Here is a 13,886-nt window from a genome sequence, read left to right on the forward strand (position 1 = left end):
GCTTGTTAAGTCCATGTACGGTTTTTCTCACTCCATACTTATAGGATCCATACGATACATTATTAAATTTATATAAGCGTACTGTGGGACATAAGTGTTCATTGTATGTATTTGTAAATAATGTTCTGTTCAGTACCACTTGTGTGTTTGTACACGGATTGCATGTTATTAGTTAGTTAGGTATTCCATATATTCTTGTCACTTCTGTATAAATACACACTGTGTTTGCTATAAAATATTGTGTGTGCTGTTATTTTGATTGAGAACCTCCAGGTGGTGGCTGGAGATCTCCTGCTATTACAACTGATCTCCAGCCGATAGAGATCAGTTCACCTGGAGAAAATGGGTGCTTTGGCTATTGGACTCTATGGCATTGAAGTCTCTCCCCTCCCCAAATCCCACCTTCCTCAGGCTCCACCCCAAAAATCTCCAGGTATTTTCCAACCCGGAGCTGGCAACCCTACATCCTCATTCCCGGTCAAAGCAGGTGTCATGTTCCTAGGCCTCAAGTGCGGCCTACAGGCCCTAGGGAGACCTATACTAAAGTAGTTACCAGGACTACGTCTCCCCCCCACCAGCCTCTGGGCCTTGTGATTGGTGGAAGAGTATTTGGAGGGAAGGCTAGGGCCAATCGGGGGCGAGGGAGTGGTGCCTGGGCAGAAGGAATAAAAGGCCTTGCCTGAAAAGGGAGGGGGTTCACTCCTAAGGAGCATGACTGGAGAGAGGCTGCTACAGATGGAGGGATGCCTCATCCAGGAATGGGTGAGTTTGCCTGAGTGCCAAGAGACGGCTAGGGATAGTAAAGATAGACGCATTGGGGGTTTTATTTTTTGACTGCCTTTAGTGGTTATGTCATCCTGTTGTGGCTTGAGTTATCATTGTTATTAGACCTCTTTAATAAACTGTTTGTTACTCTGCCTGGGTCCTCATGTATTATTTGGTCACCTAGAAAGTATACCCTGTTGGGAGAAGAAGCAGCCAGGGAGGGTGCTCTGGGGCTTTCTGAGTTAGGCCCACACCAGAGTGGTGGCAGCTACTGAAGATCCCCACTCCTCTCTCTTACCTGATAGCAGGTAACAACAATCTTACTAAAATCATACATATCTAAAATTCATAAGTAATCAATAAAATTCATAAAACCATTCAGTACAATTAATACAGTTAACAAGATGGTACTCATATAATTACAGGGCCGTTGGAGGCCCGGCCAAGCAGCCAAATCCTCATATCAGAAGCCCCAAGGGGGAGGAGAGGAGAGGGAGGCCAGCAACAATGACAACCTGTGGTTGCCCTCCATTGTAGGCCTTGTGGAATAGTTCTGTTTTACAGGCCCTGCTGAACATCTGAAGGTCCCTCAGGGCCCTGATGTTACTTGGAAGAGCATTCCATCAGGCTGGCCCTTGTTGAGGACCACCGCACACTTTTAGGCCCTTTGGACCTTGTTGGATGTTGCCCTATTGTTGCTGGTTGAGAAGGGCCCCCCATAAAAGTTCAAGCTTCAGGGCCCCAAAAATGTAGGTCCGCCACTGTCCACCGCCTCAGTCAGTGTGGACTGCAGTAGGAGAGCAAAGGCCCAGAGATTGACTGAGGGAACTGCTGATTTCCTTATAGGGATGTGATGGACCCAACCAGGAGAAATTGCATATTCGAATTTCCCCTTTAGGAGCTGGTATAACAAAAGCTGTTTCTGGAGTTGTGGTTAAAGGTATGGTTTAAAATTCTTTCCCCTGAGTCAGTCTGTCCTGCAGCAGGGGCATGAAGGTCCAGCACTTGACTGAGGGAACTGCTCATTTCATTGCAGGCCCAAAACAGAGAAAGGTTTAGCGCTGCAGCTCTATATGGCCTATGGTTGCTCTGGGTTGGGAAACACCTGGAGATTTTGGGGGGTGGATCCTGAGGAGGGCAGAGTTTGGAGAGGGGAGGGACTTCAATAGGGTACCATGCCATAGAGTCCACCTTCCATAGTGGCCATTTTCTCCAAGTGCACAGATCTCTGTCACCTGGAGATCAGTTGTAATAGCGGGAGACTGGAGACTGGCAGCCCTTTATATGCCATTGTTCTGAGTGCCCTTCTTGAAGGGAACTGAAGATCCTGTCTCCTTCAATTCTGCTATGGTTATAGCCATTATGGTTTAGTTTTACTTCTAGTTGTAAAGTTGTGTTTATTATCAATATTACCTACCTTGAATGTTTTTTCCTGTTGGAAGCAATTTTACATTTGTTTACCTAGCCACAGGGGTGCTGTCATTTATTGATTTGAATCCCGCCCCAGCTCTCCAATAGGTATCTATGTAGCCAAGATTCTGCTGGGTTCCAAATGCACTGCAGATTATATACATAAAGAAGTCCCTTTTGCAAACTATCTACCCCTCTAACCATAAACATTATGAAGGACAGATTATTGTAATTTGGTTTTGAAACATTTCCCCCAAAAAATGTTTACCGGTGGAAACCGTTTGCATGTTGCAGAGCCTTTAAATGGGTTGTGCGCCATCTACTAGTTGGAATAGATGCTGCACTCAAAGCAGAGCTTCCATCTCATCAAATCTCAGAAGCTAAGCAGGCCAAGGAATATCAGAGTTGCTGTGCAGAGGAAGGCACTGGCAAACTACCTCTGTTAGTCTCTTGCCTTGAGAACCCCTTAAGGGGTTGCCATAAGTTGGCTGTGACTTGACGGCACTTTACACAAACACACACAACGAAGCCCAACTATAATGAACTCATTGTTTGTATACTGTGCTGGTTTGGGGACATTTCAACGTTGGTCTTATTCGTTGCTTTGTGATTGTGTGTGTGCTTCTCAGGGTTATATTATTCTTAATGTTGTTGTGAGTTGCCCTGTACAGGACAGATGTGTGGACAAACCTGTTTTAATACATGAACAAATGTTGGCTGGAGGTTACTGGTTTTTTGAACATGTCCTATATAATACACAAGTCAGGAAGATCTTCCTCTAGCAGTCTCATTTTTCAAGTGGATGACGACAAGACCTTCCTCTGCACTAGCACCCTCCCTTTGGAAATCCATATAGAACCCCACTGAATTTATTCTCCTCACCATCCAAAAATATGTGGACACTTCTAAAACTTTTGCAGGATGAGCAAAATGTTGTTTTAAATTAGTTTAAATATTGCATTTTTCAACAGAATTGTATTATTGTAAAATGGTTTTGTTTTCATTGGCTGTATCCATCTGGCTGTTTTTCCCTCCTCCTCCTTGGTTTCCAATCGAGATCAGTGGGTTTTTGGGAGGACCTTCATGGTGTGCTCCAGTTGTCCAGAGTTCCTGGTTTTCCCCCTGCTTTGCCCCAATCTTTCCTGAAATATGGCAGTCAAAGGTGGTTTAGCCCGCCATGTGGATGGGAAGGTGCACATTTTCATCCCTTCAACAAAGAAAGCTCATGCCTTTGAAATCTCATGCCACTAAATCTGGATGCTATGTGAGGTGCAACAGTGTTCTTTGATCCTGATCAAGTAATATGTTGCAAATGCAAATGGTCCGATGTTCCCATGGAGTTCCAGCAAATTACAATGCACAGGCGATTCAATGGTTGTCTATTAAACAGATTAACCTAGCAACTTTTCTGTTATGGAAAAACTGTAAGTCTCAGTTACTAATAGTCTATCAGTACAGTGAACATTATTCATGATCTTTAATGTAGTAATTTAACTGTCTATCATTAAAAAACCTGAGAACACAATTTTCTTTTTTAAAACAAATATGCAGCCTATGTAAAGATTTGAGGTAGAATTCATTTCTTTTCCTTTTTTTAAGAAGCAAGGACAAGTCAGTCTTTGTGTTGTGCCATCTGTTCTGTTTTGAAGAGATAATTCAATACTTGCACATTTTAGCTGCAATATTTCTAGACAAGATTTAACATTGTCTGGACACTTATCTGAAGCTCACAGGCCTGTTTTGAATTAGAAACTAGAGGGTTTTTTTTTTACTGATCCTGTTGATTCATCAATGTTATCTAAATTTCATTGAATTTGCTATTACCATAGTAAACATGACTTGAATTTGGATGCGAATGAAAGACCTGTTAAAGCAATACAAGATGTCCTCTGATACAGTGCCTCATTCTTTTCTGACAATGGCAAGACACATTTGATAAGCAGAGGGTAATGGCTTGCTACATTAGTCATACAATTAGATGCAAAACAGAGAAAGTGGAAACAATAGAACATGTTCTGCTGCAATGTCCCTTCTACAACGGCATAAGATCGCAGTACATTCTCCCCATATTGTCATCCTTTCCTGGGAGATCGGAAGAATCTAGTTTCCCTTCTCTTAGCAGACTCCTCTCGGGAGATAGCCATTAAAGTAGCCAAATTTTGCCTCCGGTCTAGTGGGATTCGTAAACGGCTAATTGAAAACCTTTCCCCATAGAAGATCTTTCCTCCTCTTCTTCAAATCATCCTTCCCAGAATCATCAACTTTCATTATTTTATTTTATTATTTTAACCTAACTTTGATTTTTATTCAGAGCTGATATTGTATCAAAATAAAACTTGATTGATCTATTGTAGCTGTTGTTGTTTGCTTGTTTGTTTGGTTGTTTTTGCTGGTCAGTGACCGTATTAATAAATTATTATTATTAAATTGGTTCTTGTAGGTTATCCGGGCTGTGTAACCGTGGTCTTGGAATTTTCTTTCCTGACGTTTCGCCAGCAACTGTGGCAGGCATCTTCAGAGTAGTAACACTGAAGGACAGTGTCTCCCTGTCCTTCAGTGTTACTACTCTGAAGATGCCTGCCACAGTTGCTGGCGAAACGTCAGGAAAGAAAATTCCAAGACCACGGTTACACAGCCCGGATAACCTACAAGAACCAATGAACTCTGACCGTGAAAGCCTTCGACAATATTATTATTAAACTTGATTGATTGATTAGCACACAGTTTCATCCCTGATCATTCAAGCCAATGCATACAGTTTCCCCCAAATTGGGTTACATTAATGTGCAATGAACCCAGGTCCAACCAGGGAGATCCAACCCATGCATAAGAGGCTTGTATGGGATTCAGAAGAGCCTTTTAAATTTTTGTTGCCTCCACAATGGCCCCCATCAGGTACACACACTCCAGGGTTCCTAGACATTACCTGGAATGGAAGTCCAGGTGTGAATCCAATACAGCACCCCACCCATCTCTCTCAATACACCCAAGGCTTACTCTTCTACAGAACAGGAGTTAGAGGTATCAGAGTTTCCTTCTTATCCTGTTAATTTTAGACTCAATGTAATGAAAGAGATATTGTCACAAATTCTCCTGAGAAAATTTAGTCTAAAGGAACAGCAGCATCGGCTTCTCTCCACCTAAGATCACATGTAATTTTCATCATTGGACAAGAGTGTGGTTAATGTTGGTCTGTTCCATATAAGACTGTCATATATTTAATTGATGCGGGTACATAGACTCTGCTATCTAGAATCAAAGACATAAAGAAGTTTTAGAATTTTAAAATTAACAAAAATACTCCGCACAGAACTAAAGGTTGGATCCAGACTAAATTTTCCATCAGAAGAAGGGAACTTTCCTGCCTTCCTCTGCAGCCCACTGATTTTCCCATAATGTTGATCCGGGGAGATCTGGGACTCTTGAGGAATGACATGATGGGAGCCTGAAGTAGGAAGGGGGAATTTATTTTATTTATCTGAAACATTTATTAGCACCTTTCTATGTTACAGCAACTCAAGGCAGTTTACAATGTAATCAGCAATAAAACACAATAAAATATGTAAAAAGCGCTATTTTAAAACTACAGGTGGGGAGAAGAACTGAACCCAATCAAATGCCATTATGCATATGCCCCTGAAAAGGCCCTCTCTTGGGTACCCAGCAGATGAGCTTCTTTGCTCAATGGGACAGTCCAGAGGGCCTCTCCCTGTGATCTTAGTTCCCGGGCAGAAACGTATGGGAGAACACGGTCCTTGAGATACCCTGATCCCAAGCCACATGGGTTGTGCAAAAAAAAAAGGGGGGGTTATTGGGTCTGATTTTTTTTTAGTAACCCCAGAATAAACTGAATACTCATACTGGTCAATATCGGTATTCGGCTTATTTTCAGGTTTACTGAAAAATGCAGGCCCATCATACTCTATGGGGATTTTTTTGGAGCCCCTGTGGGAGCGTTTTTGGAGGTAGAGCCTCCAAATTTGCAGTGTAGCTTGAAGGGACTGTCCTTGCACAAACCCTGAAGTTTAGTGAAGATTGGGTCAGGGGTCCAATTTTATGGGGTCCCAAAGGGGTTGCCCCCTCCTCCATAGAGAAACATTGTGAACTCCCTCACCATTGCAGCCCCCGTGTCCTTTCTCATGCGCCTTGTCCTCCCAGAGGGGCCGAGTGCCTGCCCAATGAGCTCCATCTCCAGGCTAATCTCAGGGGTTGCCCTGGGAGGGGCGTGGCAGGTTGGAGGAGGTGGGGGACAAATGGCAGAAGAGCTGCTAGAGCCCCCGCCTCCTCCACTAGCAAGGTCCCCCTTTGGGCTGGCTTTTGCTGCATGCGCTGGGAGAGCCAAATAACACAGGACTTAATTCTAAGTAGACCTGCCTAGTATTTCTCCCAATGAGAATCTGCTTTAGGCTAAACATAACGGCAACAATATCAAAGCTTACAAAAACGCCACTGAAATCAGTGAGACTTGCTTTGACATATACATTTTTAAATGGGCTGGCTTCTAGAATATGGTTCAGCCTGGTGAAAAATTCATTTGGAGATTTTAATTCACTCTGTGGATGTCATAGGTGTTACAGTTTATCATTTAAACACATTTTATTGTAGTTCTGAAATATTTAAGCACTTAATACATGACCAACTGGGTGGCTAATAAAGCAGCACAAAACTAGTGATTTGAACTAAAATTTGAAATACACACTGCAAAATGTCCTTCATAATACTGGCATAATTCTAGCACACAGCAAAAAAACCAAGCCATACTTGGTACACAAAAATGCAAATGTGGAATTTCCCCCATTTAGTCTGAAGCTCAGACTAAGATGAAATTTTGAAATAGCATCCACGCATGGAGAAAGCACATCTGATGGAATTGAGAGAGAGGGAAATTCCTGCAACGGGCCGCAGAAGGTTTGCTGCATTAACAAGCCTCTTGTAAATATTGAATTGCAAAGAAATCACAGTATTCACTTCGTGCACTAGCACATACGTGTGTAAATATCCGTGGTTGAAGAAAGTACTTCCAATCTATTTCTACTTTCTTTCCTTTAGGTCGGAGATGTGCACCTCTTTTATTGCGGATCAGGGGCTGTTCTTACTTCACAGCCAAGTGAAATTAATTTCTACTTGCTTGCCCACAACCATTCCCCCCACCCCCTATTCTGAAGGCGTAGATTCCGAGGAAAATAAGAACAATGCAATGAACGCAGGGGACGATCACACTACTTTGCAGCTGAAAAGTCAACCCCGCTTGATCCAAAAACAGGGTCCTGGGTGAGAGTCCTGCGCATTCGACGAGTGCCCTGCGCAAGAGGCGTCCCCACCTGGCCAGCCCCAGCGCACCGGATCCCGGGCAGCCCCGGTGGGCACGCAGACCCCGAGGCGTTGCAGGGCGGCTCGGCGGAGGACGGCAGTGGGCAGCCCCCTCGGGACATCCCTTGCCTCGAAAAGCCCGCAGTTGGGTCCCCATCCGTCAGTTGTGACTTGTACACGCGCCCACGCACACACACGCACCCCAGGAATGGTGATGTGACATGAAAGGAGACGGGCTTCGCCTGGAAGCCCCTCTGCCCGGGAATGCAGGGGGGCATTGGGGACGGGGCGCGGGCGAGCGGGGAGCCTTGGCACAGCTGCGGGGGGCTTTCCGCCTGGGGGGTGGGCTGGGGGTCCGGCGGAGGAGCGCCTTCGCCCGGGCGAGCCGCCCCGAGGGGCGCCGCCCTCTTACCTGAGACGCAGGTGTTGCGCCAGCTTGGTGGCCAGGGGCACCATCCGGGCCGGGCGGCCGCGCAGCTCTCCTGCGGCCCCTGGCTTGGGGCGGTGGGGCGGAGGAGACCCCCAAGCCGCCCGGCGGGCAGCTTCTTCCCCGCGCCGCCTCTAAGCCCTCCTTCCCTCCCCTCCCCAAAGCCCTCCGCTGCTCCTGGCCGCGCACACACCATTCAGACACACGCCCCCCAGCAGATGGGGAGGGGGCCTCGTCCCCTGCCATGGGGCAGCCAGCGCAAGAAGGAGCCACCGTGCCGGGAATGACGCTGTTGACTATTTCTGTTGACCCCGATCTGTAGGGCCCCTTTTCTTCCCATTAGGGACCCCAGGGGGCTTCTGACATCACTGTCCCCACCTCCACTTTATCGCCACAACAACTCTGTGAAGTAGGTCAGAGAGACCGAGGGGTCCAGTGTTGCCCAGCAAGCCTGGCGGAGCGAGGATTCCAGCCAGAAGCGCCCAGATCCTAGTCCAACACGCTAACCACTAGGCCGTGCAGGTGCGCAAGGCATGCTATGTTCAAGGACACTGGAGAGAGTCGATAGGGGTCCCACTGGACGTGTTTTGGATTTGCCTCCAGGGCTCCCCCATTGAAATTGAACTTCAGGACTAATTCACCCAGCCCCACTCTTCAGGCAGCCAGTTGTCCTGAGTACATCGTGGTTTTTATCACTCTGAATGGGTCATCTGACTCTTTGCCATGTTTTTACACTGTACCAAATCTCCTTGGTGTGAATAGATCAGTCTCCTACAAAATCTCAGCTTCTGCTTGTGGCCAAATGAATCAGACAACTAATTTGTTCCCGGTGGACCTCTCTCTTCCACTGAGACCAGAGCCCTGCGGGACCTTGCTCAGCTCCACGGGGCCTGTAAGACTGTGATGTTTTGCCATGGTTGAGGACAGCAACTAGCCTCCCTTCTCCTTTTCTAATACATTTCCATCATATATTTTAACTGGGGACTCTGATTTGTTGTTCACCATGGATCCCTGTGACTTTTATAGGGCCGACCGATTTCTTAATAATAATTTTTATTGTATTGATTGACTTTTAACTTATATATGCATGTATTGTGTTTTATGATTGTTAGCCACTCTGAGCCTGGCTCCAGCTGGGACATAGAGAGGGGTATAAGACAAATTAATAATAAATAAATAGGAACCATCATAAAAGAAGTCACCTTGAACAGGGAAGAGAACTGATCTTCAACAGTCCTTACTGGAGTGGCCTTAGGACATTTATTACCAGAGCTGCAAGTTATATTTAAAAACACATTTGTGTGAACAGAAAAGTATGAAACCTACATGTGATTAACTTATGCAACGGCAATCACACATAATTTTATTGCATGCACCCGCCATGACAGAAAGCCAAAGCTGGCTGTCACACACAACAAAATACGTGTAGTAGCATTCAACATGCATGATGATTTACACATGGGTTTTTCACGCTTCCATTTATAGAAGTGATTTCTATACAGGAAAGATGTACTCATATCACAAAGTGTGCATCCATATCTTAGTTTTTGATGCAGAGGGACTGAGCGCATTGTCTGAAGCTGTGATTAGCTGACAAAGGAGAGATTAAATCTTAGTAATTACCTGAGCAGATGGGTAATTATATAGGTCTTTCATCTGAGAAGTAAATGTACTAATTAAATCACAGTTTGAATAATAGGAAAATTTCAAGATTAATCTATGTTGGTACCAATTAAGATTTAATTTTATGGTAGAATCTGGTGTACGTTGGATTATAGTTAATAAAGTATGTAATGTGCTATAAAAGATTATCTAACCACCTAAACAGATATTACCTGTTCTGATTTACAAAGTATTTACTTATTACAGATGCATAGGTATAAAAGGATGGAATTTACATACTCTTCTGGCTGAACTGCAACTCAGAGGTCTGTATTTTGGAGTTTGAATACAGTTATGTCTGATAGCTATATACTATAGGATCCAGGGGCCAGCCCATAGGAAAGTGACCCAAATTGTGAAAAAAAGAGGGACAAATATGTTTGTTGTTCCAGGCATAGAAATTGACAAATGTGAGATGAGAAGAAGATATGTGGGGACTTTGTGACAACTGGGTAGGCTTATCGCCCACACCTCGGTCTGTAATAATTGTCTGACCACCCTGGTAAGGAAATGCTGGCTCTTTTGACTGAATCCTAAATGGCCTGGACATTAAGCTATCCTTTAATATTGGCGACGTTGCCTTTAAATACAGCTACTTTTAGATTAATTCCAGTTGTCATTTCCTATATTATTTTAAATGTATCCATATCTGTTTTAGTTCATATGTCTAACTGTCATCTTTCATTTCAATTATATTCTTCTGAAGAGATGGAGAAAGGATTGGGTGTAGATTTAGGGGTGGGGAGAGCCTGGAAAACCATCTGCTTGAATATCTCTAGAAATTACATAAAATCAGTGCAGTTATCATAGTCGTTTTAGAATGTTAGCAATGCCAAAATTAAGATTTGGAAGCTGATGTTAGTAACACCAGAAGCAGCCCAAAGATATAATTGTGTAAATGTCTACAGGAAAAGTTTAATACCTGTCATTAGGCTGTAGAAATTTACACAAATGCACACTGGGAGGCACTGAAAAGACTCCAGCCTTCTAAGCATGATCTGATTGCAGTCTGTCTGGGCATCTGCAAACTCCCTGGGCTGTGTGCAATGCCTAGCACATCGACAGTGCAAAGTAAACATTAATCTTATACAGTATGATATTCTATGAGCAGACTCTTAAAGACAACAGAGCACCCCTTATTCCTATGGAAGGCCACTCCCCAAACCTTGATTGTGTGACATCTAGCAGAGTGTACTGCTTAGAGAGCCAGCGTGGTGTAGTGAAGCGTGGTGTAGTGGTTAAGAGCGGTGGTTTGGAGTGGTGGGCTCTGATCTGGAGAACTGGGTTCGATTCCCCACTCCTCCACATGTGTGGTGAAGACTAATCTGGTGAACTGGATTTGTTTCCCCACTCTTACACAGGAAGCCAGCTGGGTGACCTTGGGCTAGTCACACTCTCTCCGCCCCACCTACCTCATAGGGACTCTGTTGAAGGGAGGGGAAGGGAAGGTGATTGTAAGCTGGTTTGATTCTGCCTTAAGTGGTAGAGAAAGTATAAAAACCAACTCTTCTTCGTCTTCCTGGTTGTTGGAGGGTTTGTACATCTGTGGTAGACTCCTGGTATATAACCTGCCCTTATTATTAGGAGTATCCAAATGCCAAACTATGTTGGACCTTAAAACCAAGGTCATTCAAGTGCTTTGCCATGTGGATGATAACGTGTAGGAAGGCCCAGAATAAAGCACAATCTCAACATTACACATGGTGTTTCTTAGATGGGCAGCCCCTTCCTGAAGGGGGGGTATAGATAGATGACAGCTGGGGACAGGACAGCCGCCCCGCCTCCTGAGAGGCTTCCTAGCCAGAAAAAACATTAAAATGCATTTTTTAAAACCCTGTGAAACTCTCCCATTGAGTTTCACGGGGCCACGCCAGCTATTTTGCAGGTGTAACTCAATGCTTGCATAATGGTGCATTCCCCAGGGTGAAAGGGCTTTGGAAGCTGCCTAAAGGCAGCTATGCCCCCCGCCCCCCCAGATACCGGCATAAGTCACTCCTTTAAGAATCACAGATTTTAATTATTTAATTGATATTCTAACATTTAAATAGTGTATTTTAATGACTGACTGATGTACTTAAAAGATCTATGCCAATAAAGGTTTTGAATATGAATATGATAAAGACAGAAACCCTAATATTAGCTTTAAATAATACATTAAAAACCATTAATATGCATTTTGAAACAAATTACACTTTATATTGAGGTATGTGTGTGAATGATGTACTAGTCTGCTATTTTTCAAGCTCACTTGAGACAGATGGAGTTGGCTTTTTCATTGCTGGAACACTGTATAGTGAAAACCCTTAAATTATTAATAACTAAATCATAACCTTTTCCTTACTTAGCCAGAACTTGGGGCTGACTAATGGGGTACATTTGATCATTTTTCAGAGTAAAATTGGGGAATCAATACAAGAGCTAAAAAGAAAACAAATGCTTAAGGTTAGATGGCTTTTGACTTCATGCAGTGACCACACAGAAGCAGCTGCTGGACCAGGGCCCTTAGAAAAATGTTCAGTTAAAAATAGATGCCGGCTTCACCCATGGCTTAACCTGTTTTCTAATCCACTAAAGCTTTGTGCCATACAGATTCACTAGGTACACTATTAAACTGTGTCACAAATTGTTTACAGCCAATGCAGTTATATATTGCTATATAACGTCTTCACTTCTGTTTAGGTCACCTTTAAGATCTGAAGCCAGCAAGTCCCTAATTACTCCCTCCAAAAGCAGCATGTATCAATTATCACAGATCCAACGCTTAAACACAAGCAAAACCATGCTTACTTTGGCCTAATTTGACTCCTTCTTTGCTTTAGGCATATGTGCCTTTGATCTCTCAGTATCACACAAATATGCTTCCAAATAACTTTTATGTTCATCCGGATTTGCATACAGAGGTCCTATGCATTTTACTTTCATTTAGATGCTGAACAGTGTTGGAATGTGTATGGAGTAGCTTTGAAAATTGTTGCCCAGATATTTATGCTTACGTTTATTCTGTATCTCTTGCTTCATAGCATATTACGATTGGCAGTATTTGCTTCTTTCCTTGGCGTGAAGTACTTGGGTTTGCTAGGCATGTAAATAAGTCTGAGAGAAAGATGTCTGCAGACAACACAACTCATTGATGGTTCCCTGAAGTCAGGAAAAACTGCTCTTTCAGTTTCCAAGGAGAACCCTTCCCATTTGAAAAGTTTCTAGTTCTATAAACATACCTTTCCCTTCCTTTCAGTTTGCTAGTGGCGCCTCTTCCACCTATGTTGGCTACATGGTTCAGGAAGAGAAAATGGACAGACAGACTTGCAGAGATATCAGGCATTGTTACAGATGATAGTTTATGAGCGCATGCATGTTGGGCAGTTCATATTGTACGTGTATCAGAGCTACCAGGTTTGCTAACCATCCATGGATCCAGGCAATATATGTTATTATATTCATTCATTCCAGGCACTATTCTGCTGCAGAGAAATATAATGATCTCAAGATGAATAGATTTCACCAAATATAACTGCAACAAGATAGATTACTTCCCCTGCTGTGTCCTTGTAGCAATCCTCTGAATACCAGTGCTGGGAGTCGCATCAAGGGAGGATCTCAGACTCAGTGGCCTTCTTGTTTGCCCCCCCCCCCCCCAGGGCAACTGGTTGGCTGCAGTGTGAAACAGTATGCTGGACTAGAAGGACAACTGGTCTGATCTGGCAGGCTTCACTTACGTTGTTATGAACTCATTGAAGCCCATACTACTTCCTCTTCCACTTGAAGTGGTAAATTGGTAAGACTTCATGTTCTTTACTTTATAAATATTGGCAGAGCTATTTTTTCCTCTTCTACATTGTATGGTTACCTGAATGCATATTAGTGTATCCACTTACGAAGCATCCCTTTCTCTAAAAACTCTATCTTTAAAAGCTTGCAGATAGTCCTATGTGAAGTAAAAGCTTCAGTTTTCAAACAGCTTATTCTGAAGTGGCTCCACTGAGTTCAAAATTATTTGGTTGTGGCAAAATTAAGAAAAATCCAACATTATTATGAATTCGGAATCCTTTAATACACTTTACATGTTTTCAAATGGTAGAATCAAGGATGTTCCATAGATGCTAGATACTGTACAATATTATCACTCAAAAAATCTGAGGAACTGATAATTTACCATTATTCAAGGTAAATCTCTCACTGAAGGCAAGCGGTCATTAGCAGCCTCCATAACATAGAATAGAGATGTTACATTCCTGGTGAATTTGGCTCTATGGAAGGTCTGAATTAAGTTCACATTAAACATGTAAATATGACAAATAATATAAAGGCACTA

General features: G+C 43.4%; 1 protein-coding gene across 1 annotated transcript in view; it reads right to left on the reverse strand.

The window, feature by feature from the left end:
- ARHGAP18 (Rho GTPase activating protein 18) overlaps nt 1-8,108 on the reverse strand; it is an 86,326-nt gene extending 78,218 nt beyond the window's left edge. The window contains exon 1 of the mRNA XM_056856227.1: nt 7,516-8,108. Coding sequence (XP_056712205.1) covers nt 7,516-8,108 — 593 coding nt within the window. The remainder of the gene's footprint in view (nt 1-7,515) is intronic.
- Nucleotides 8,109-13,886: the final 5,778 nt, after the last annotated feature.

The sequence above is a fragment of the Euleptes europaea genome, chromosome 10 (genome assembly GCF_029931775.1).
Source record: "Euleptes europaea isolate rEulEur1 chromosome 10, rEulEur1.hap1, whole genome shotgun sequence".
NCBI lineage: Eukaryota > Metazoa > Chordata > Lepidosauria > Squamata > Sphaerodactylidae > Euleptes > Euleptes europaea.